The sequence below is a fragment of the Sugiyamaella lignohabitans genome, chromosome C (assembly GCF_001640025.1).
Source record: "Sugiyamaella lignohabitans strain CBS 10342 chromosome C, complete sequence".
Taxonomy (NCBI): Eukaryota; Fungi; Ascomycota; class Dipodascomycetes; order Dipodascales; family Trichomonascaceae; genus Sugiyamaella; species Sugiyamaella lignohabitans.
The window spans coordinates 1858381-1873337 of NC_031671.1; the positions used below are offsets into that span (position 1 = coordinate 1858381).

The 14957-nt window shown below is 42.0% G+C and overlaps 3 protein-coding genes across 3 annotated transcripts; 2 read left to right on the forward strand and 1 right to left on the reverse strand.

Moving 5' to 3' along the window:
• Positions 1-3722: 3722 nt before the first annotated feature.
• Positions 3723-6014, forward strand: AWJ20_4285 (uncharacterized protein; the record flags this gene model as incomplete). Its single annotated transcript, XM_018881351.1, has 1 exon — positions 3723-6014. One exon carries the CDS (start codon positions 3723-3725, stop codon positions 6012-6014), a length of 2292 nt encoding a protein of 763 aa, XP_018733950.1.
• A 1125-nt stretch (positions 6015-7139) lies between these two features.
• TRZ1 (Trz1p) lies at positions 7140-9392 on the reverse strand (the record flags this gene model as incomplete). Its single annotated transcript, XM_018881352.1, has 1 exon — positions 7140-9392. The coding sequence occupies one exon, from the start codon at positions 9390-9392 to the stop codon at positions 7140-7142; it is 2253 nt and encodes a 750-aa protein (XP_018733951.1).
• A 1664-nt stretch (positions 9393-11056) lies between these two features.
• On the forward strand, positions 11057-13729 carry AWJ20_4287 (uncharacterized protein; the record flags this gene model as incomplete). The annotated part of the gene is made up of 1 exon (XM_018881353.1): positions 11057-13729. The coding sequence occupies one exon, from the start codon at positions 11057-11059 to the stop codon at positions 13727-13729; it is 2673 nt and encodes an 890-aa protein (XP_018733952.1).
• Between the last annotated feature and the right edge of the window lie 1228 nt (positions 13730-14957).

Here is a 14957-nt window from a genome sequence, read left to right on the forward strand (position 1 = left end):
GTCTTCGAGCAAACTGTAGAAAGGGGAGGCACTTTTATTACAGGTAACATGGGCAGTCGACATGGATGTGCATTAAGAGGACCGTACACAGAAATCTCAGGGGTAACGACCGCGTTGGCGGGAAGTTTCTGCACATGAGTCACCTGCATTGGATTTTCAAACTGGCTGCAGTCTCCCTATTTTTGACGTTTAAAAGAAGAATAAAATATTATTATTATAGAGGTGTGAAAGTGGATAAGTAGATTAATCAATAAGTTATGATCTAAATAGTTGCCAGTCACAGATACTTGTTTCTAGTAGCTGCTATGTCACCTCCAGTAGCTAATATTGCATTAGTATTCGCATTAGCATTCGCACATTTGCATGTTGGCTGTGAACTTCATGGACATTGACCTTTTTTTATAATAGTTGGTTATCAACCTTATCAGATCGTAATCTCACGAGTGCAATCTTAAGATGCTGCAATAGGCAGGTATAACTCACAGACTTATTGTTGCTTGTTCCAGCTAAAAGTCATGTGATTCGCACTCTTCTGCATATCTGTCTCAGCAGCTTTTGCACTTCAGCATCAACACCTATATCATGCCAGTTCGCAGTTGGGAGGAATCACTCAGGAATGAAACAAGCCCACAGGTGACTGGTCTCATCCGTTTCTCTTCCAAATCTTTCGGAAACACTTTTCGCGAACTGTGATTTGCCAATTGGGGTTCGGTTTTCAAGGGTCTCTCAATGAACGGGCATGGTTCCGGCTCTGCTGGAACTCTGCCCCAGACCCCACACTGATTTGCTATGGAAAGTTTAACTACATCCAGACCTTCTGATTATTTACGAATATAGTCTTATAAATATATCTAAATCTAACGTTTTGGTAAAATGGGGCTCTCATAATAGTCCCAGAAAAAGTAGATTCGCATTGATTGTAAACGATGATGGTAGAAACTTTGATAATTTGACAGGCAACATCTGTTGCTCAAACATTTCGTTAAAGATTGTCCCTTGTGAAAACGGACCAGTGTTTGCTCTGAGATGACGAGAGTTTGCTGTGTGGAATTCAATCGATTGTTATGGTATAGAGCTTCGATCTCTGCACTAAAATATTAGTGTTCCTTTAGAGTGCCAACTCATGGCAGGTGGCATGCAATGATTGTATGGCTTTTTCTATTACAGTGACCAGTTCACTCCATGACATAGCATGGTATGGACTGAGCCTCAGTCCAGTTGAAATAGTTGATTGGCCCTGCCAATAGGCAGCCTGCGATTGTCGAATTTGACCAGAATTTTATTTCCTAATATCCTCCTTTTAGACAAACGATAAAAGCTTCGGCACTGCAGAAAAACTATTACTATGGGTTGAGCTTCGGAATCTCAGGGGAATGATGATAAGTGTCCGACCGCCAATACCGACTTCAATGTGGAGTGGGATCTCTTTAAAAAATATTTGTCTGCCGTCTAGAAGACTCCTGCTCATTGGCGTCAGAAGCTATCTTACAAAGCAACACTGTTACTATACCTCTCCATCGCAAACATTATTTGGGTTGTTTAAAAAAATACAATCAAATCTTTGGTGAGCGGGGTATGTCTCGCTTACATCGCATTATCCGATAAGCATATCGTGGATACCGCACAGTCTTAGTTTTGGAAGTTAGGCGTCTAATGAAGATAATCAGATGCAATCAATAATATTACTGCCATTATGTGTGCTGTTCTGTATAAACCTTACGAGTTTTGCTGATTGAATAGAAAAATTTGGTATTTGCGATCCCTCACGGCCTGCAGTTGACTGCTACTTCAAGATTATAATGTTGTACTTTTCAGCGACGTAATACATACTAAAACTATTGAAAAACACATGTGACATTTCTAATGGCTTGCGTTTAGACGCTGAGTATAACTGCTATATTTTGGATAATGGTAACCGTGCTAACCATCAAACTATTGGAACAAACTACAATGATGGGCTCCCAAGGTCGCAGAAAGTCTAACGCCGCAACACGAATCGCCTTCTTCATTGCCATAGTCAAGTATATGTGATTCACATCCTGCAAAAATCTACGAGGGGTTTTATTGGTTCCGCCATATTGGGCTCTGAAATTGAGGTTTAGAATTTGAACCAATATTTCTCACAGGAGATATGTATATCTATATAGATAATGTATTAGGAAATGAGGCATCTCTGATCTGTCACATACGTTTAGGGGTTATCGGGCTATGGGTGAATATTTGCTTCATAGGAACGACCTGGTCCCTGCAGATAGCCAATATGCATGCTGTATTAAAGATGCATCTAGTTCCTAAGGTGTAACTGAGATTGGCAAGGATCGGAGCTATGTTAAGCGGGCTGGTCTGACTTGAGCTCGATTTACAGCCGTTCTCGTCCGTTTCTGATCTCCCTTGCATGTATCATTTTAACCCTCTTATGGGCCAGTTTTGACGTCCTGCACTATCTGAAACTGTTTTGATTATGCGTCCGAATTAAGTAAATCATCGTCGCCAAGTGCATAGCTATTTCAAAATCCCTGTAAAAAATATATCGCACAAATGATATATGGGATTACTTCCGAATTATATACTATACTGGTCGAGTTGATAATATTATTTATGCACAAGACAAATATATTTGTTTGATGTATGTTCTCGGACGTTAGGTCTTTCTCTATAATGCCTCTGGGCCACCTTTATTTTCTTTTGATGCATCTTTACTTTCTTTTGAGGCATCTTTTGTAACGGGAACTAGAAATGGATAATGATTTCTCTTGATATCAGTCTAATTTCTTTACCCTCCCCCTCTATAGTTCTTTATTTCTCAGGGCCAAAATAGTTAAATCGTAACTCTCTAACAGACTACTATTTGGTGCTCCCAAGAAAACATCTCAATTGCAATTCCATTAGACTCCATCGGACTTGATTTAATATGCTATTGTTTCTTTTCCTAAACATTGCACAACCCCACCATACAGTCACGTGTCGAGTTATGTGCACACTCACTATGCTATTGAAATTCCTATAGCATTGGCCTCATATATATAGACAACATATCTCCATTGAGCAATGGTTCATCTTCCAAACATCAATCTCGAAAACGCAATATGAATGAACCAGATGATCCATTTTACAAATTGTATCCTGTTAAAGAGTACTTAAAGTTCGTAGCCGAATGCCTTGGAAAAGTGTTTTTGTCTAAGAGGCAGAAAAAGTTGAACTCGCTCCGTGAGAGCTTTTATCAATTTGGCTACCTCGACCGGAGACGCGATCGTGTGTACTCCCTCCCTCACAGGTTATACGAATTACAAAAAGACAACGGCAGATCGGCCCTGGATACTTTAAAAAAAAATTTCTACATAAATTTCGAGGACCTCTGCCCCTATGTGGAACTATTTCCTTGCATACTCGACTTCTTGATTTCTCAGCGCCCCGAGTTTCCACTATGCAAAGTCGAGAATCTTACTGAATTGATAAAAGTCATCTGTCGTAAACATAATGTGCGAGTACTTGACGACTGGCAGAAGGATGGACCATACTCTAATTTTAGAGAGGTTGTGGCGTTGTTTGTAGCGGCACGTAGCCCTCCACGAATCCAACAAGAATTAGTTCAGATGTTTGAAGAGAGACACACGGCTCCAATGTCTGGACCTTTCTTCAGCTTTATTAAAGAGACAATTGGGAAAGTATCAGACGGATTGCCTCGCGTATATTCGCCTTGTGTTCATATCTTTCAGGGCAGCATGAACGGTAAATCGAGATTGATCAAGGATCTAGCTTCTCGTCACGTTTACTTGAGCTATATGTGCTTGGGCAGAAGAGTCGGTTTTGGATATCCTAGCCTTCGTTTCAGTCAGAGTATTAATAGTATCAGTGGGCTGGGATATTTGGACTCCCATGATGCAGTCGATTTCGCTGGAGATGTTTTGCTATTCCTTGTTTGCACACTTCAAGTGATCGTCGAAGGACTAGAACACAACGATGACAATTATACAACAGTGGAGAAATTCTGGACTTTCCAAGAGACATTGTCAGTCTTCGAGCAAACTGTAGAGAGGAGCTTTGCAGACAAGAAACGTTCGGAAAAAGATATATGGCAGTCCCCCTCAGCTATTACTGTTACGCAAGATAATCTGATACTCTCTCAGGAAATACAACAGCTACTACGAAGCGAATGGGCCAAATACAGCACAGCACTAAAGGGGATCAAGGACACGAATATAGAAAAGTACTTTGTGCTCGCTATCGATGACGCTGGCGTTCTGAATATGAAATATGATCAAAGTTTAATGAGCTTCTCTTATTTTCAAATGTTCAAAAAAGTGGCACATTGCCTTGTGGCTGAAGATCTATGGGGTGGGTTTGCCATAGTCCTCGCGAGTACCTCAGCTCTTCGTGATTATGATGTTTCTTACAGTGATTCAGTTTTAATGGACGTTGAGACCTGGTTCGACCTAGACACCTTCGATATGCACGTACGATGGGATGAAAAACCGCTTACCTTAGACTTCAGTGACATTGGAACCTTGAGATTCTATGCCAAGTTTGGTAGACCCATGTGGAAGCAGTACGTTGACCGTGGGCAAGAGAGCGAACTTTTAGCAGACGCCAGTGCTAAGCTCAGGGGAAGATACACTGAATGGCTATCAAAGCATCACACGCTTCTCGTGATATACGCTCCGGTCATGAATCTCGATTTTCGTACAGCGGAAAGCTTGGTAGGATCTCGAATGGCCACAGTCCTAAGTGTGTCTGATCAACGTGATGTTCTCAAGGTAGGATATCCTAGTGAACCTATTCTGGTCATGGCAGCCCATAAAATCTTGCAAGGCGAAAATGACCTTGATCTTATTTCACACCTGCTTAGCGACAAGGTCCTGTCTCCTGCGAATGCTAGTGAATTTATCGCGAGATGGATGTTGCTGGATGTTCTGAAAACTGCAGGTTTGCGCGATGGCTTACAGAGCAATTACTGTCGTGTTCGTGATCTTTTCAATGGCCTCAATGAAAAGTATCACGTCACCTGTAGCTCTGGCCATCCAAATGAACATCAGTTACTTAATGAGAGAATACATATCAACCACTGGATGACTCTTGATTCTGAGTGTACTATACGGATGTTGGCGCTCGGATTCTTGAGAGGCTGTGGATTTTGCTTTGAAACAAGAGACAGAGATTTTGATCTCATCATCCCCATATATTTGGAAAGCCGACAGGTTGACCTTACAAACATCAGACTCTTTGAAGGGGACGAGGATAGTCAATGGGGATTAGCAGAGTTAAGTTTAGTATCTCAAGCATTCAGTGTTCTTCTCATTCACGTCAGTAAGAACGAATATTCGCGTGGCGGTCATTACGTCTCCATTCACGATAAAATGGTTGAAGAGGTGGAACTGATATTTGGAAGATACAAGCCATGTATTAGTTTGCATATGAATTTGGGAGCAGATCCACCCTCCGCTCATGAACAGGAACCCAGGTATAGTGTGAACTGGGCAAATGTCTTTGCAAATCAAGAAGATTGGGCTGATATCCATATGCAAGAAAGAGAGGCTGTGTTAGCTCAAGATTTTAATCTTGCCTTTGACCTTTATGTCACAGCCCACAACAATTCAAACAGCGAATTCATTGATAGATTGCAGAATGTAGTTAGCTTGTCTGTAGAAGGTAGTGAGAGTCCTTCAGAGAAGATTACGTTGCAAAGGAATGCGTCGACTGGTTATCGTAAACAGACAGAGGCGATTAGGGAAGCTCGTCAAAAGAGACAAGAGCAGCAGCACAATCTAACAGAAGGCAATGAAGGCCAGCGACATCATGAGACCCAAGTAATAGGGATGTCCTCTATTGTTAGTCGATTACGCCCTCGCCCCGCAAACCAACTGTTGGATAAGCCTAGCTCTGCGGTTAATGCAGAGGAATCATTGGCACCTGACAATTCAGAAAGTAAAGAACCGACAAACGGAGTGAAAGCCCTTAAGCGAAGGGCAGCTCCTGTAAATCGTCCTAGAAGACGTCGAGGATCTGGTCCTAGATAAATGTCTAAAATTTATAGTACAAATTTAGTATCTCTGATCTTATCGATTTTAGTTGCGTTAGTACCGAAGAAACCCTTTGTATTTTATACCGGTTTTCGAGGATTAATATCGAAATATTTGTTTTTGTTTATTCTCATCACAAGGACGGCAAGGGAATCAAGTACTTGCCTCTTGTCTAACATGTCCAGGAAAATCGACACACGTGAGCTTTGCACCTGACATGTTCTGCCAGGCAAGTGACGAGGCCATTGAATCCCAGTTTTAGGGATGGGTGAATAATGGCCAGAATTTCGAAACTCACATTTTCGGTGCTTTCAGTGATTTGTTATAATTAGTAGCCATACAACCCTGGTCTGGACCACTAGATATTGTCATAAATATATTTTCGTCAACCTTGCAACAGCAGGGTCCTGCAATTTTGCAGGATGTGAATCACATAGACTTGACTATGCTGTGGCGATTCGTGTTGCGGTATTAGACTTTCTGTGACCTTTGGAGCCCATCATTGTAGTTAGTCCCAATAGTTTGACGGTCAGCATGGTTACCATTATCCAAAATATAGCAGTTATACTCAGCGTCTAAACGCAAGCCATTGGAAACGTCACATGTGTTTTCAATAGTTTTAGTATATATTACGTCGCTGAAAAGTACAACATTGTAGTCAACCGCAGGCCGTGAGGATCGCAAATACCAAATTTTTCTATTTCAATCTGCGAAACTCCTCAGGTTTATACAGAACAACACACATAACGGCAGTAATATTATTGATTGCATCTGATTATCTTCATTAGACGCCTAACTTCCAAAACTCAGACTGCGCAGTATCCCCGATATACTTATCGGATAATGCGATGTAAGCGAGACCATACCCTGCTCACCAAAAATTTGATTGTATTTTTTTAAACAACCCAAATAATATTGGCTATGGAGAGGAGAGGTATAGTAACAGTGTTGCTTTGTAAGATAGCTTCAGACGCCAATGAGCAGGAGTCCTCTAAACGGCAGGCAAATACTTTTTTAACGACTCGAGTACAGGATATGGGGCAGAGCCCCATCCAGCAGACGCAACGTGGCGGCAAGCGACTCCGTAGATGCTTTAGAATTCTATATACAATGCAAGGATGATTAGTCTAAGAGTTGTTCCTCTTGAGCCTCAGTTTCAGCAAATACTTGGCGAAGGTCGTTAACCTGTTTGAGCTGGTTTGGAACCTCACTGACGAGCATTTGCATCCCATCAAATGCCAAGGCCAGCGGGGAGCCTAGAATGTCAACATCACCGAGCTCTGGCAATTTGGGGTACCTTTGCGAGAAGTGGGTTAGGATGGTCGCTTTGGCTCTCATGGCCCTGCTGACTGAAATAGCCTCGCCAATGGTAGAATGGCGTTTGGCTTTTGCTTCCTCAGCCAGCTCATTTTCGTGAGTCGCCTCATGGATCAACATATCGCTGTCGGCTCCGATTGTTCGTGCAAAAAACATATTGGGGCGACTATCGCCCGAATATGACACCTTGAATGTTGTATCAGTGAAGGTTACAGAAACACAATAGGCAAGATCGCAATGAATAGCCCGACACGTCTCAATTTTTGTTCCCGATAGAACAGCAGAAATATCGTCTTCGGTGCTGTGATCACGCTCCTCAATAACAGCGTTGTAGTACCCTTTGCCGTAAATGAATCTCGCACAGTCGATAAATATGATACGTTTAGTTTCTAGTCCCATATTTAATGTAGGCATGATCGCTGCCCATTCGGCCACGAACGATTTGAATGGTCCTGGTGCCACAAGTGCGAGCTGTCTGTTGTTACCTTCATTCACTCGTAACCATTCATCTATCACAGACAGTGAGCCAAGATGATGGTCTGCATGCAAATGGCTTATATACAGAACGTCCAGCTCTCTCAGCAGTTTTTCAGTGCCTACAGGACCGAAGTTCCGTTTGATCGATCCTAGAGTTCCTTCACCACAGTCAAACATAATCGCTTTCGAGGAGTTCCCGAATGGAACTCGTACAACTGTACACGACACATTGCGATACTTGGATGGCTGCGAACTTCCCGTTCCCAGAGTTATGACTTGCGGTTCGTCAATTACAGCCAAATCGCTCTCTACTGTACCTTCTACCTTACCAATAATAGGCTCTACATTCAGTGAACTAACGTCCAAGTCTTTACTAGGAGTTGAACCAGCATCGGCACTTTTCTCTGCACCAGGCTCCATATCAACCGTATCATTGCCATTGCCATTGCCATTACTTCTAGCACTGGACTTGGCCTTCTTATTTACGTTTTCAGAGGCAGTGGCACTAGTACTGGTGCTTTTCAAGTCTTGAACAGCCTCATGTTTGATTTGTGGTTCAAGGGTCGTAATATCTAAACTTTTAAGCAGTTTGAAAGAGGCTGGATCAAGAATCGATGAAGAAAACACGCTGTCTGAAAGATCTAACTTGGAGCCTATACTGTATAGCTTTTTAAAGTTTGAAGGAAACAAATTCCGTAGCTTATCATTCAATAATGCCAATGATTCTAAAGTTATCGTGTTTGGAGAATAGTGGGGATGACAAAAGTACTGCAAGACATTATTATGGGCCAGTTTTGTAATAAATTCGTAATACTTTCCTTCAAATGGATTCACGCTTTCGCCGAGAAAATGATACACTACTTTAATGTCGATATCATAAGGCTCTCCAGAGACGCTGCTAGTACTACTACTAATACTGCTGACACTAGATATATCTGAATTATCATCAGTTTCCTCGTATTTGCGCTTTCTCGTCAAATGCTTATCCCAGGGAAACGTAACAACGCCATCAACATACTCGTTTGAAGGACAGTCAATGACAAGCACTCTTGGCGGCGTTTTGGCCGGCTCCATAACCTCATGAGGGTGTACTGTCCTACCATCAGGCGTAATGACTGACCGTCCTTCAGTGAGTTCTCTGTACATGACTCCCTTAGGAACACCAAGTTCCCTTGCCTTCTCAACTAGAAACTTTCCTCTTGATGGCAGTATTTGAACGATATACGAGCTAGCTGGTTGTGGTGATGCAAATGATGATGAGGTAATTGCTGATGTTTCCCGTCTTTTGGGCCCCGACTGTGACTTTGAGTCTGATGTTAGCGAAGGTTTGATGCCAACACCCTCTACAGCGATCAACTCATCCTGAAATGTACTCCCAGGGCTCCTCAAATCCACATCTAAGCCCTCATGAAAAATGAAATGTCTCCAGCTCTGTTTTACTGGTTCGATATTAACACTAGCAGACTGGACACTTGTTCTACCTTGATTTTCTCCTCCGAAAGTAAGCAAGAATCCAGGCAGTCCACCAACGGTGTCCCAACTGACTGTACCAGTGAGAAATATATGCTGAAGCTTGGCCATACGAATGCGATTCTGAGACAGTGTTCTCTGGAGACCCTCGCTAAATTGACCAATAATATACTTTGTACCCAGACGCGTCTGAATCATTAAAGAAGGACCCGCATTATCATAAGTAGGATGCGACAGCACCTGGATGGCAGTCTTCATACCTCCGATATATTTGCGACGACTACTGCTATTACGCGATCTCAAGCTTTTGCCCTTGGTAGATAGTTGTCGAAGCAGTAAAGACGAAGTGCCAAAAGACACCGTCGGATTCCAGATTGGCCTACGGGCTAGAATTATGACTTAATGGCTCACAGCGCTGGTACTCGTCACCTAGCCCGAATTGATGCTAGATCCGATATTTCAGAATAAATACAAAGATTCGATATTACGCACTGTCAGTATCCAATCTGTACTAAGGAAATGTAAAACAAATCAAAAAAAAATGAACACTAGTTTAATAAATACGTTGATGAATAGTGAGTGACTTGATCCCTAGAGATCGGCATAAATATATTTTCATGTCAGCCTTGCGTCAGCAGGGTCCTGCAATCTCCGTTGCAGAGTATCAATCATGTATGATTAACCACATCAACAAGAGAGTGACTAGTACTGGGGGTACTAGATCTTTGTAACCAATCGGACCACATTGAACAATAAAAGGTGCCTAAGAAAACAGATCCCGTAAGTCTTTCCAATTAGTTTGATGGTCACCATTGTTACCATTATCCAAAATCATCCAGTGCCAGTACTTAAAGTTCGCAATACTAAATCACCAACTTCTCTTAAAAATCTTGATCTTCACCTTATTAGCTTCGCATATGTGATATCACACGTTTTAGTACGGGTTCCGTCGTTGAAAAGTAGAACATTATAAATCTTGAAGTAGTAGGTCACTACAGGTCGTGAAGACAACCAATCTCTCTATTCCAATCAGTTAGACACCAATGATTATAAATGTAACAATAATAATAATAGGAGGATTATTGACTGCTTCTGATTGATTACCCTCAAATTAGACGCCTCTGACCCAGAAGGTGCAGGATCGTCAAGAAGCTGATCGGGTATAAGTAAATAAACCTCGCATATGCATTATCAGTTCCATGGCCCTGCCCAGTAAAACGTATATCGTGCTCATAAAATATGGGATTACTTCGCAGGTATATACTTTACAGGTCGAGTCGATAACGCTATATGTATATGGCTCATGCATAGTTCAGTACACGTTCTCAGACAACATGTTTCACTCTATAATGCATATGGACCAATTTTTTTTTCATATCATATCTTATCTCGTGAGGTATCTTTTTTGTAACTGAAATTTTAGGCAAGGATAATTGTTTGCACTTGATACCAGCTTTGTTATCTCTGCGTACTAACTTGCTCAGTAGCTTATGTCATACTACTTCTATAGTTATATATTATCTTTCTCAGAATACTATTGGGTGCTCCAAGTTAACAAGTCTCATTGCTATTCCGTTAGACTCCGTTATCTTTGGTTGCTTATGCTATTGTTCTTTTTCGTAAACATCTTACAAGCCCTCTAACAGTCACGTTTTGCATTATGTGCAACACACTATGGTATTTAAATTCCTATAGCGTTGGTCTCATTTATAGAGACTACATATCTCCTGTGAGAGAAATAGTTCATTTTCTAAACGTTAACTTTAAGGCCCAATATGAACAAACAAGATGATCCATTTTACCAGCTGGGTCCTGTTAGTGAGTACTTGCGCTTTGTAGCTCGACACCAGGGAGCTGTGATTTTGAATGTGAGGCAGGAGAGGTTTAAAGCCCTCGATTTTGAGTTGAGTAAGTTTGGCTACCTCAACAGCTCTCTCGACGGTGGCTACTACATCTCCCACAGGCTATATGAGTTGAAAAAAGATCACGGCAGGTCAGCTCTGATTGCTTTGAAAAGGAATTTCTATATAAACTTAGACTCCCTATGTCCCTATGTGGAGTTAGTTCCTTGCATATTAGAGTTCTTGATTTCTCACCGGCCCGAACTGTACCTGGGCATGTATATCACATCTGCGATAAAAGCCATCTGTCGTAGAAATAATGTGCAAGTTGATGATGATTGGCAACCAGATAAATCGTACAACAATTTTGAAGACATTGTGGCAATTTTTGTATCGGCGCATGGCCCTCCCCGAATCCAACAAAAATTAGCCCAGTTGTTTGAAGAGAGACACATGGGTCCATCGTCTCAGCCCTTTTTCAACTTCATTAAAGAGACAATTCGGAACGTATCTGAGGAATTCCCCCGTGTATATTCGCCTTGTGTGCACATCTTTCAAAGCAGCATGTACGGTAAGTCCAGATTGATCAATAATCTAGCTTCTCATCACGTTTACCTGAGTCATATGTGCTTAAGCAAAAACGTCAATTCTGGCTATCCCGGGGCTCGTGTTAGTTACAGCATTGGTAACGGCACGACGCCAGGATATTTGTGCTCTGTAGATGAAGACTATTTTGCTAAAGACGTTTTGTTATTCCTTGTTTGCACCCTTCAAGTGATCTCCAAAGGTCTCGAATGCAACGATGATAACTATACAAAGGTTGAGGAATTTTGGGATTTCCAGGAAAGGTCATCATCCTTTAATCAAACTGTTGAAATGTGTTTTAGAGACAAGAAAAATTCGAAAAGTGATATATGGCAGAGCCTCATATTCAAAGGAGCAGTAACTATTACACAAGATACCTTGTTTCTATCTCAAGAAGTACAACAGCTACTACGAAGCGAATGGGACAAATACTGCTCGGCATTGAAGAAGAATAAGGACATGAATATGGACGACTACTTCGTTCTCGCCATTGATGAAGCGGAAATTCTGAAGTTGAAATATGGCCGACAAGTAGTGAGTTTCTCACATTTTCAGGTGTTCAAAAGGATGGCACATTGCCTTGTGGTTAATAACTTATGGAGAGGGTTTGCTATAGTTCTTGCGAGTAGATCTGGCCTTCGTGATTATGATGTTTCTTTGAGTGATTCCGGATTAATCGATGTTGTTACCTGGTACGACCTAGATACCTTCGATTTGCACGTAAGGTGGGGTAAAACACCGCTTACATTAGACTTCACCGAGATCGGAAGTTTGAGATTCTATGCCAAGTTTGGTAGGCCCATTTGGATGCTGTATATCGACATAAATCTGGAGAACAAACTGCTAGCGGACGCCAGTGCTAAACTCAGGGGAAGACACGCTGATGGGCTATCAAGGCACTATACACTTTTCGTAATATACGCTCCAGTCATGAATCTCGATTTTCGTACAGCGGAAAGCTTGGTAGGATCTCGAATGGCCACAGTCCTAAGTGTGTCTGATCAACGTGATGTTCTCAAGGTAGGATATCCTAGTGAACCTATTCTGGTCATGGCAGCCCATAAAATCTTGGAAGGCGAAAACGACCTTGATCTTATTTCACACCTGCTTAGCGACAAGGTCCTGTCTCCTGCGAATGCTAGTGAATTTATCGCGAGATGGATGTTGCTGGATGTTCTGAAAACTGCAGGTTTGCGCGATGGCTTACAGAGCAATTACTGTCGTGTTCGTGATCTTTTCAATGGTCTCAATGAAAAGTATCACGTCACCTGTAGCCCTGGCCACCCAAATGAACATCACTTACTTAATGAGAGAATACATCTCAACCACTGGATGACTCTTGACTCTGAGTGTACTATGCAGATGTTGGCGCTCGGATTCTTGAGAGGCTGTGGATTTTGCTTTGAAAGAAGAGACAGAGATTTCGATCTCGTCATCCCCATATATTTGGAAAGCAGAAATGTTGACCTTACGAACGTCAGATTCTTCGAAGGGGGCAAGGATAGTAAATGGGGGTTAGCAGAGTTGGGTTCAGTATCCCAAGCATTTAGTGTTATCCTCATTCACGTCTCTAACAACGAAAATCCGTATGAGGGTCATAACGCCGCCATTCATGATAGAATGGTAGAGGCAGAGCAGTTGATCTTCGGCGGATACAAGCCATTTATCAGTTTGCATATGAAGTTGGGAGCGGAGCCAGCTACCGGTTATGATCAGAACCCCACGCATAATGAGAATGTCTTTGCAAATCAAGAAGATTCGGTTGATATACATTTGCATGTAAGGGAGGCTGTGTTAGCTCAGGGCTTTAATCTTGCCTATGACCTTCGTGTCACAGGCAACAAAACTTCGAACAGCGACTTCATTGATAGATTACAACAAGTTGTCCATTTGGCTAAAGAAGTTAGCGAGGATCCTTCAGGGGATGAGACGTTGCAGAAGTATGCTAGAGGTGCTTATCTCAATCAGATGGAAGTGATTGAGGAAGCTCGTAAAAGAAAAACACAGTCAAAGAGGAGCTAAGGAATCATCCGCAATGTTGAATTACTAGAGAATGAAAGGGCTCTTAATCTACTTGCGGATGACGAGGTTGGCGATGAACGGGAAAATGTTGAGGGTCATGATGTTTGTCTACAACAGCAAGAAGTTATTGATGACCAGCGGCACAAGGCACAAGCGTTGGACGTTCCCTATGTTGGAAGGCAATTACACCCTAGGCCCGTAAACCAATTGTCGGATAAGTTCGGTTCTCCGGAAGAATCAGGTGTATCATCGGTACCTGATGACCCAGGAAGCAAAGGACCGACAGACGGTGGAAACCCGCTTGGGCGAAGGGCAACTCCAGTAGAACGTCGTAGAAGTCGTTGAGTGCCCGGTTTAGATACAAGTTTACAATTTATAGCACGAAATTAGTTATTTTTGATCTTAGGATTATTAGTTGTTTGTCAGGCAAGAATAACTCGTCAGTTGAATTTTTGCGGATTTTCGAGCATTACTATCCGCCGATTTGTCTTATTTATCCTGATCGCAAGGATCGGAAGCGTATCAAAGACCCTGAGACCCCGCCGGAGTTGCCGAGGGAAATTTTGCAAGTTAGTCAATTATCTTTGTAATTAGCTGAGCTCTGAACCTGACATATTACTGGCAGGCAGGTGGCGTGGCCATTGAATTCCAAGCCCAGGATTTCAACACTAGCGTTTTCGACATTGTGGATGTATACTTAGTAGTCTGACAATCGCAGTATTGATCTCTAGCTATCGGCATATACATACAATATATATATGTACGTTCATGTCAGCCTGGTATCAGCAGGGTCTTGCAATTTGTAGGCTGCGAATCACGTAGAATTGGTTATGAATGCAGGTGATTCTTGTTGCAGCGTTAGATTTCTATAGCCATTTTGAGCTCATTAAATACAGCTAGCCAATTACTTTACTGTAATAAAAGCCCGTCTCAAAACAGATCATGTGCTTTTGTCCAGTTTGGTTATCGGTGTCCTATAATCCTAAGATACGGAAGCTATACTCTAAGTCTATAAGCTACTAAAAGAGAACTAGATTGAGCTGGCAAATGATCCAGTAGACCCTATTCCCCTAAAATAGGTTGGAATTACTAATTGACGCATTGTAAACAGCAAATTCCTCTATTCCAATATACCAACTAGCAAGACAGCTATAAAGTGGAATACGGCAATCATATTGAATTCTCCTGATCACCTACCTACATTAGACGCATGGCAAGACCCAGAATG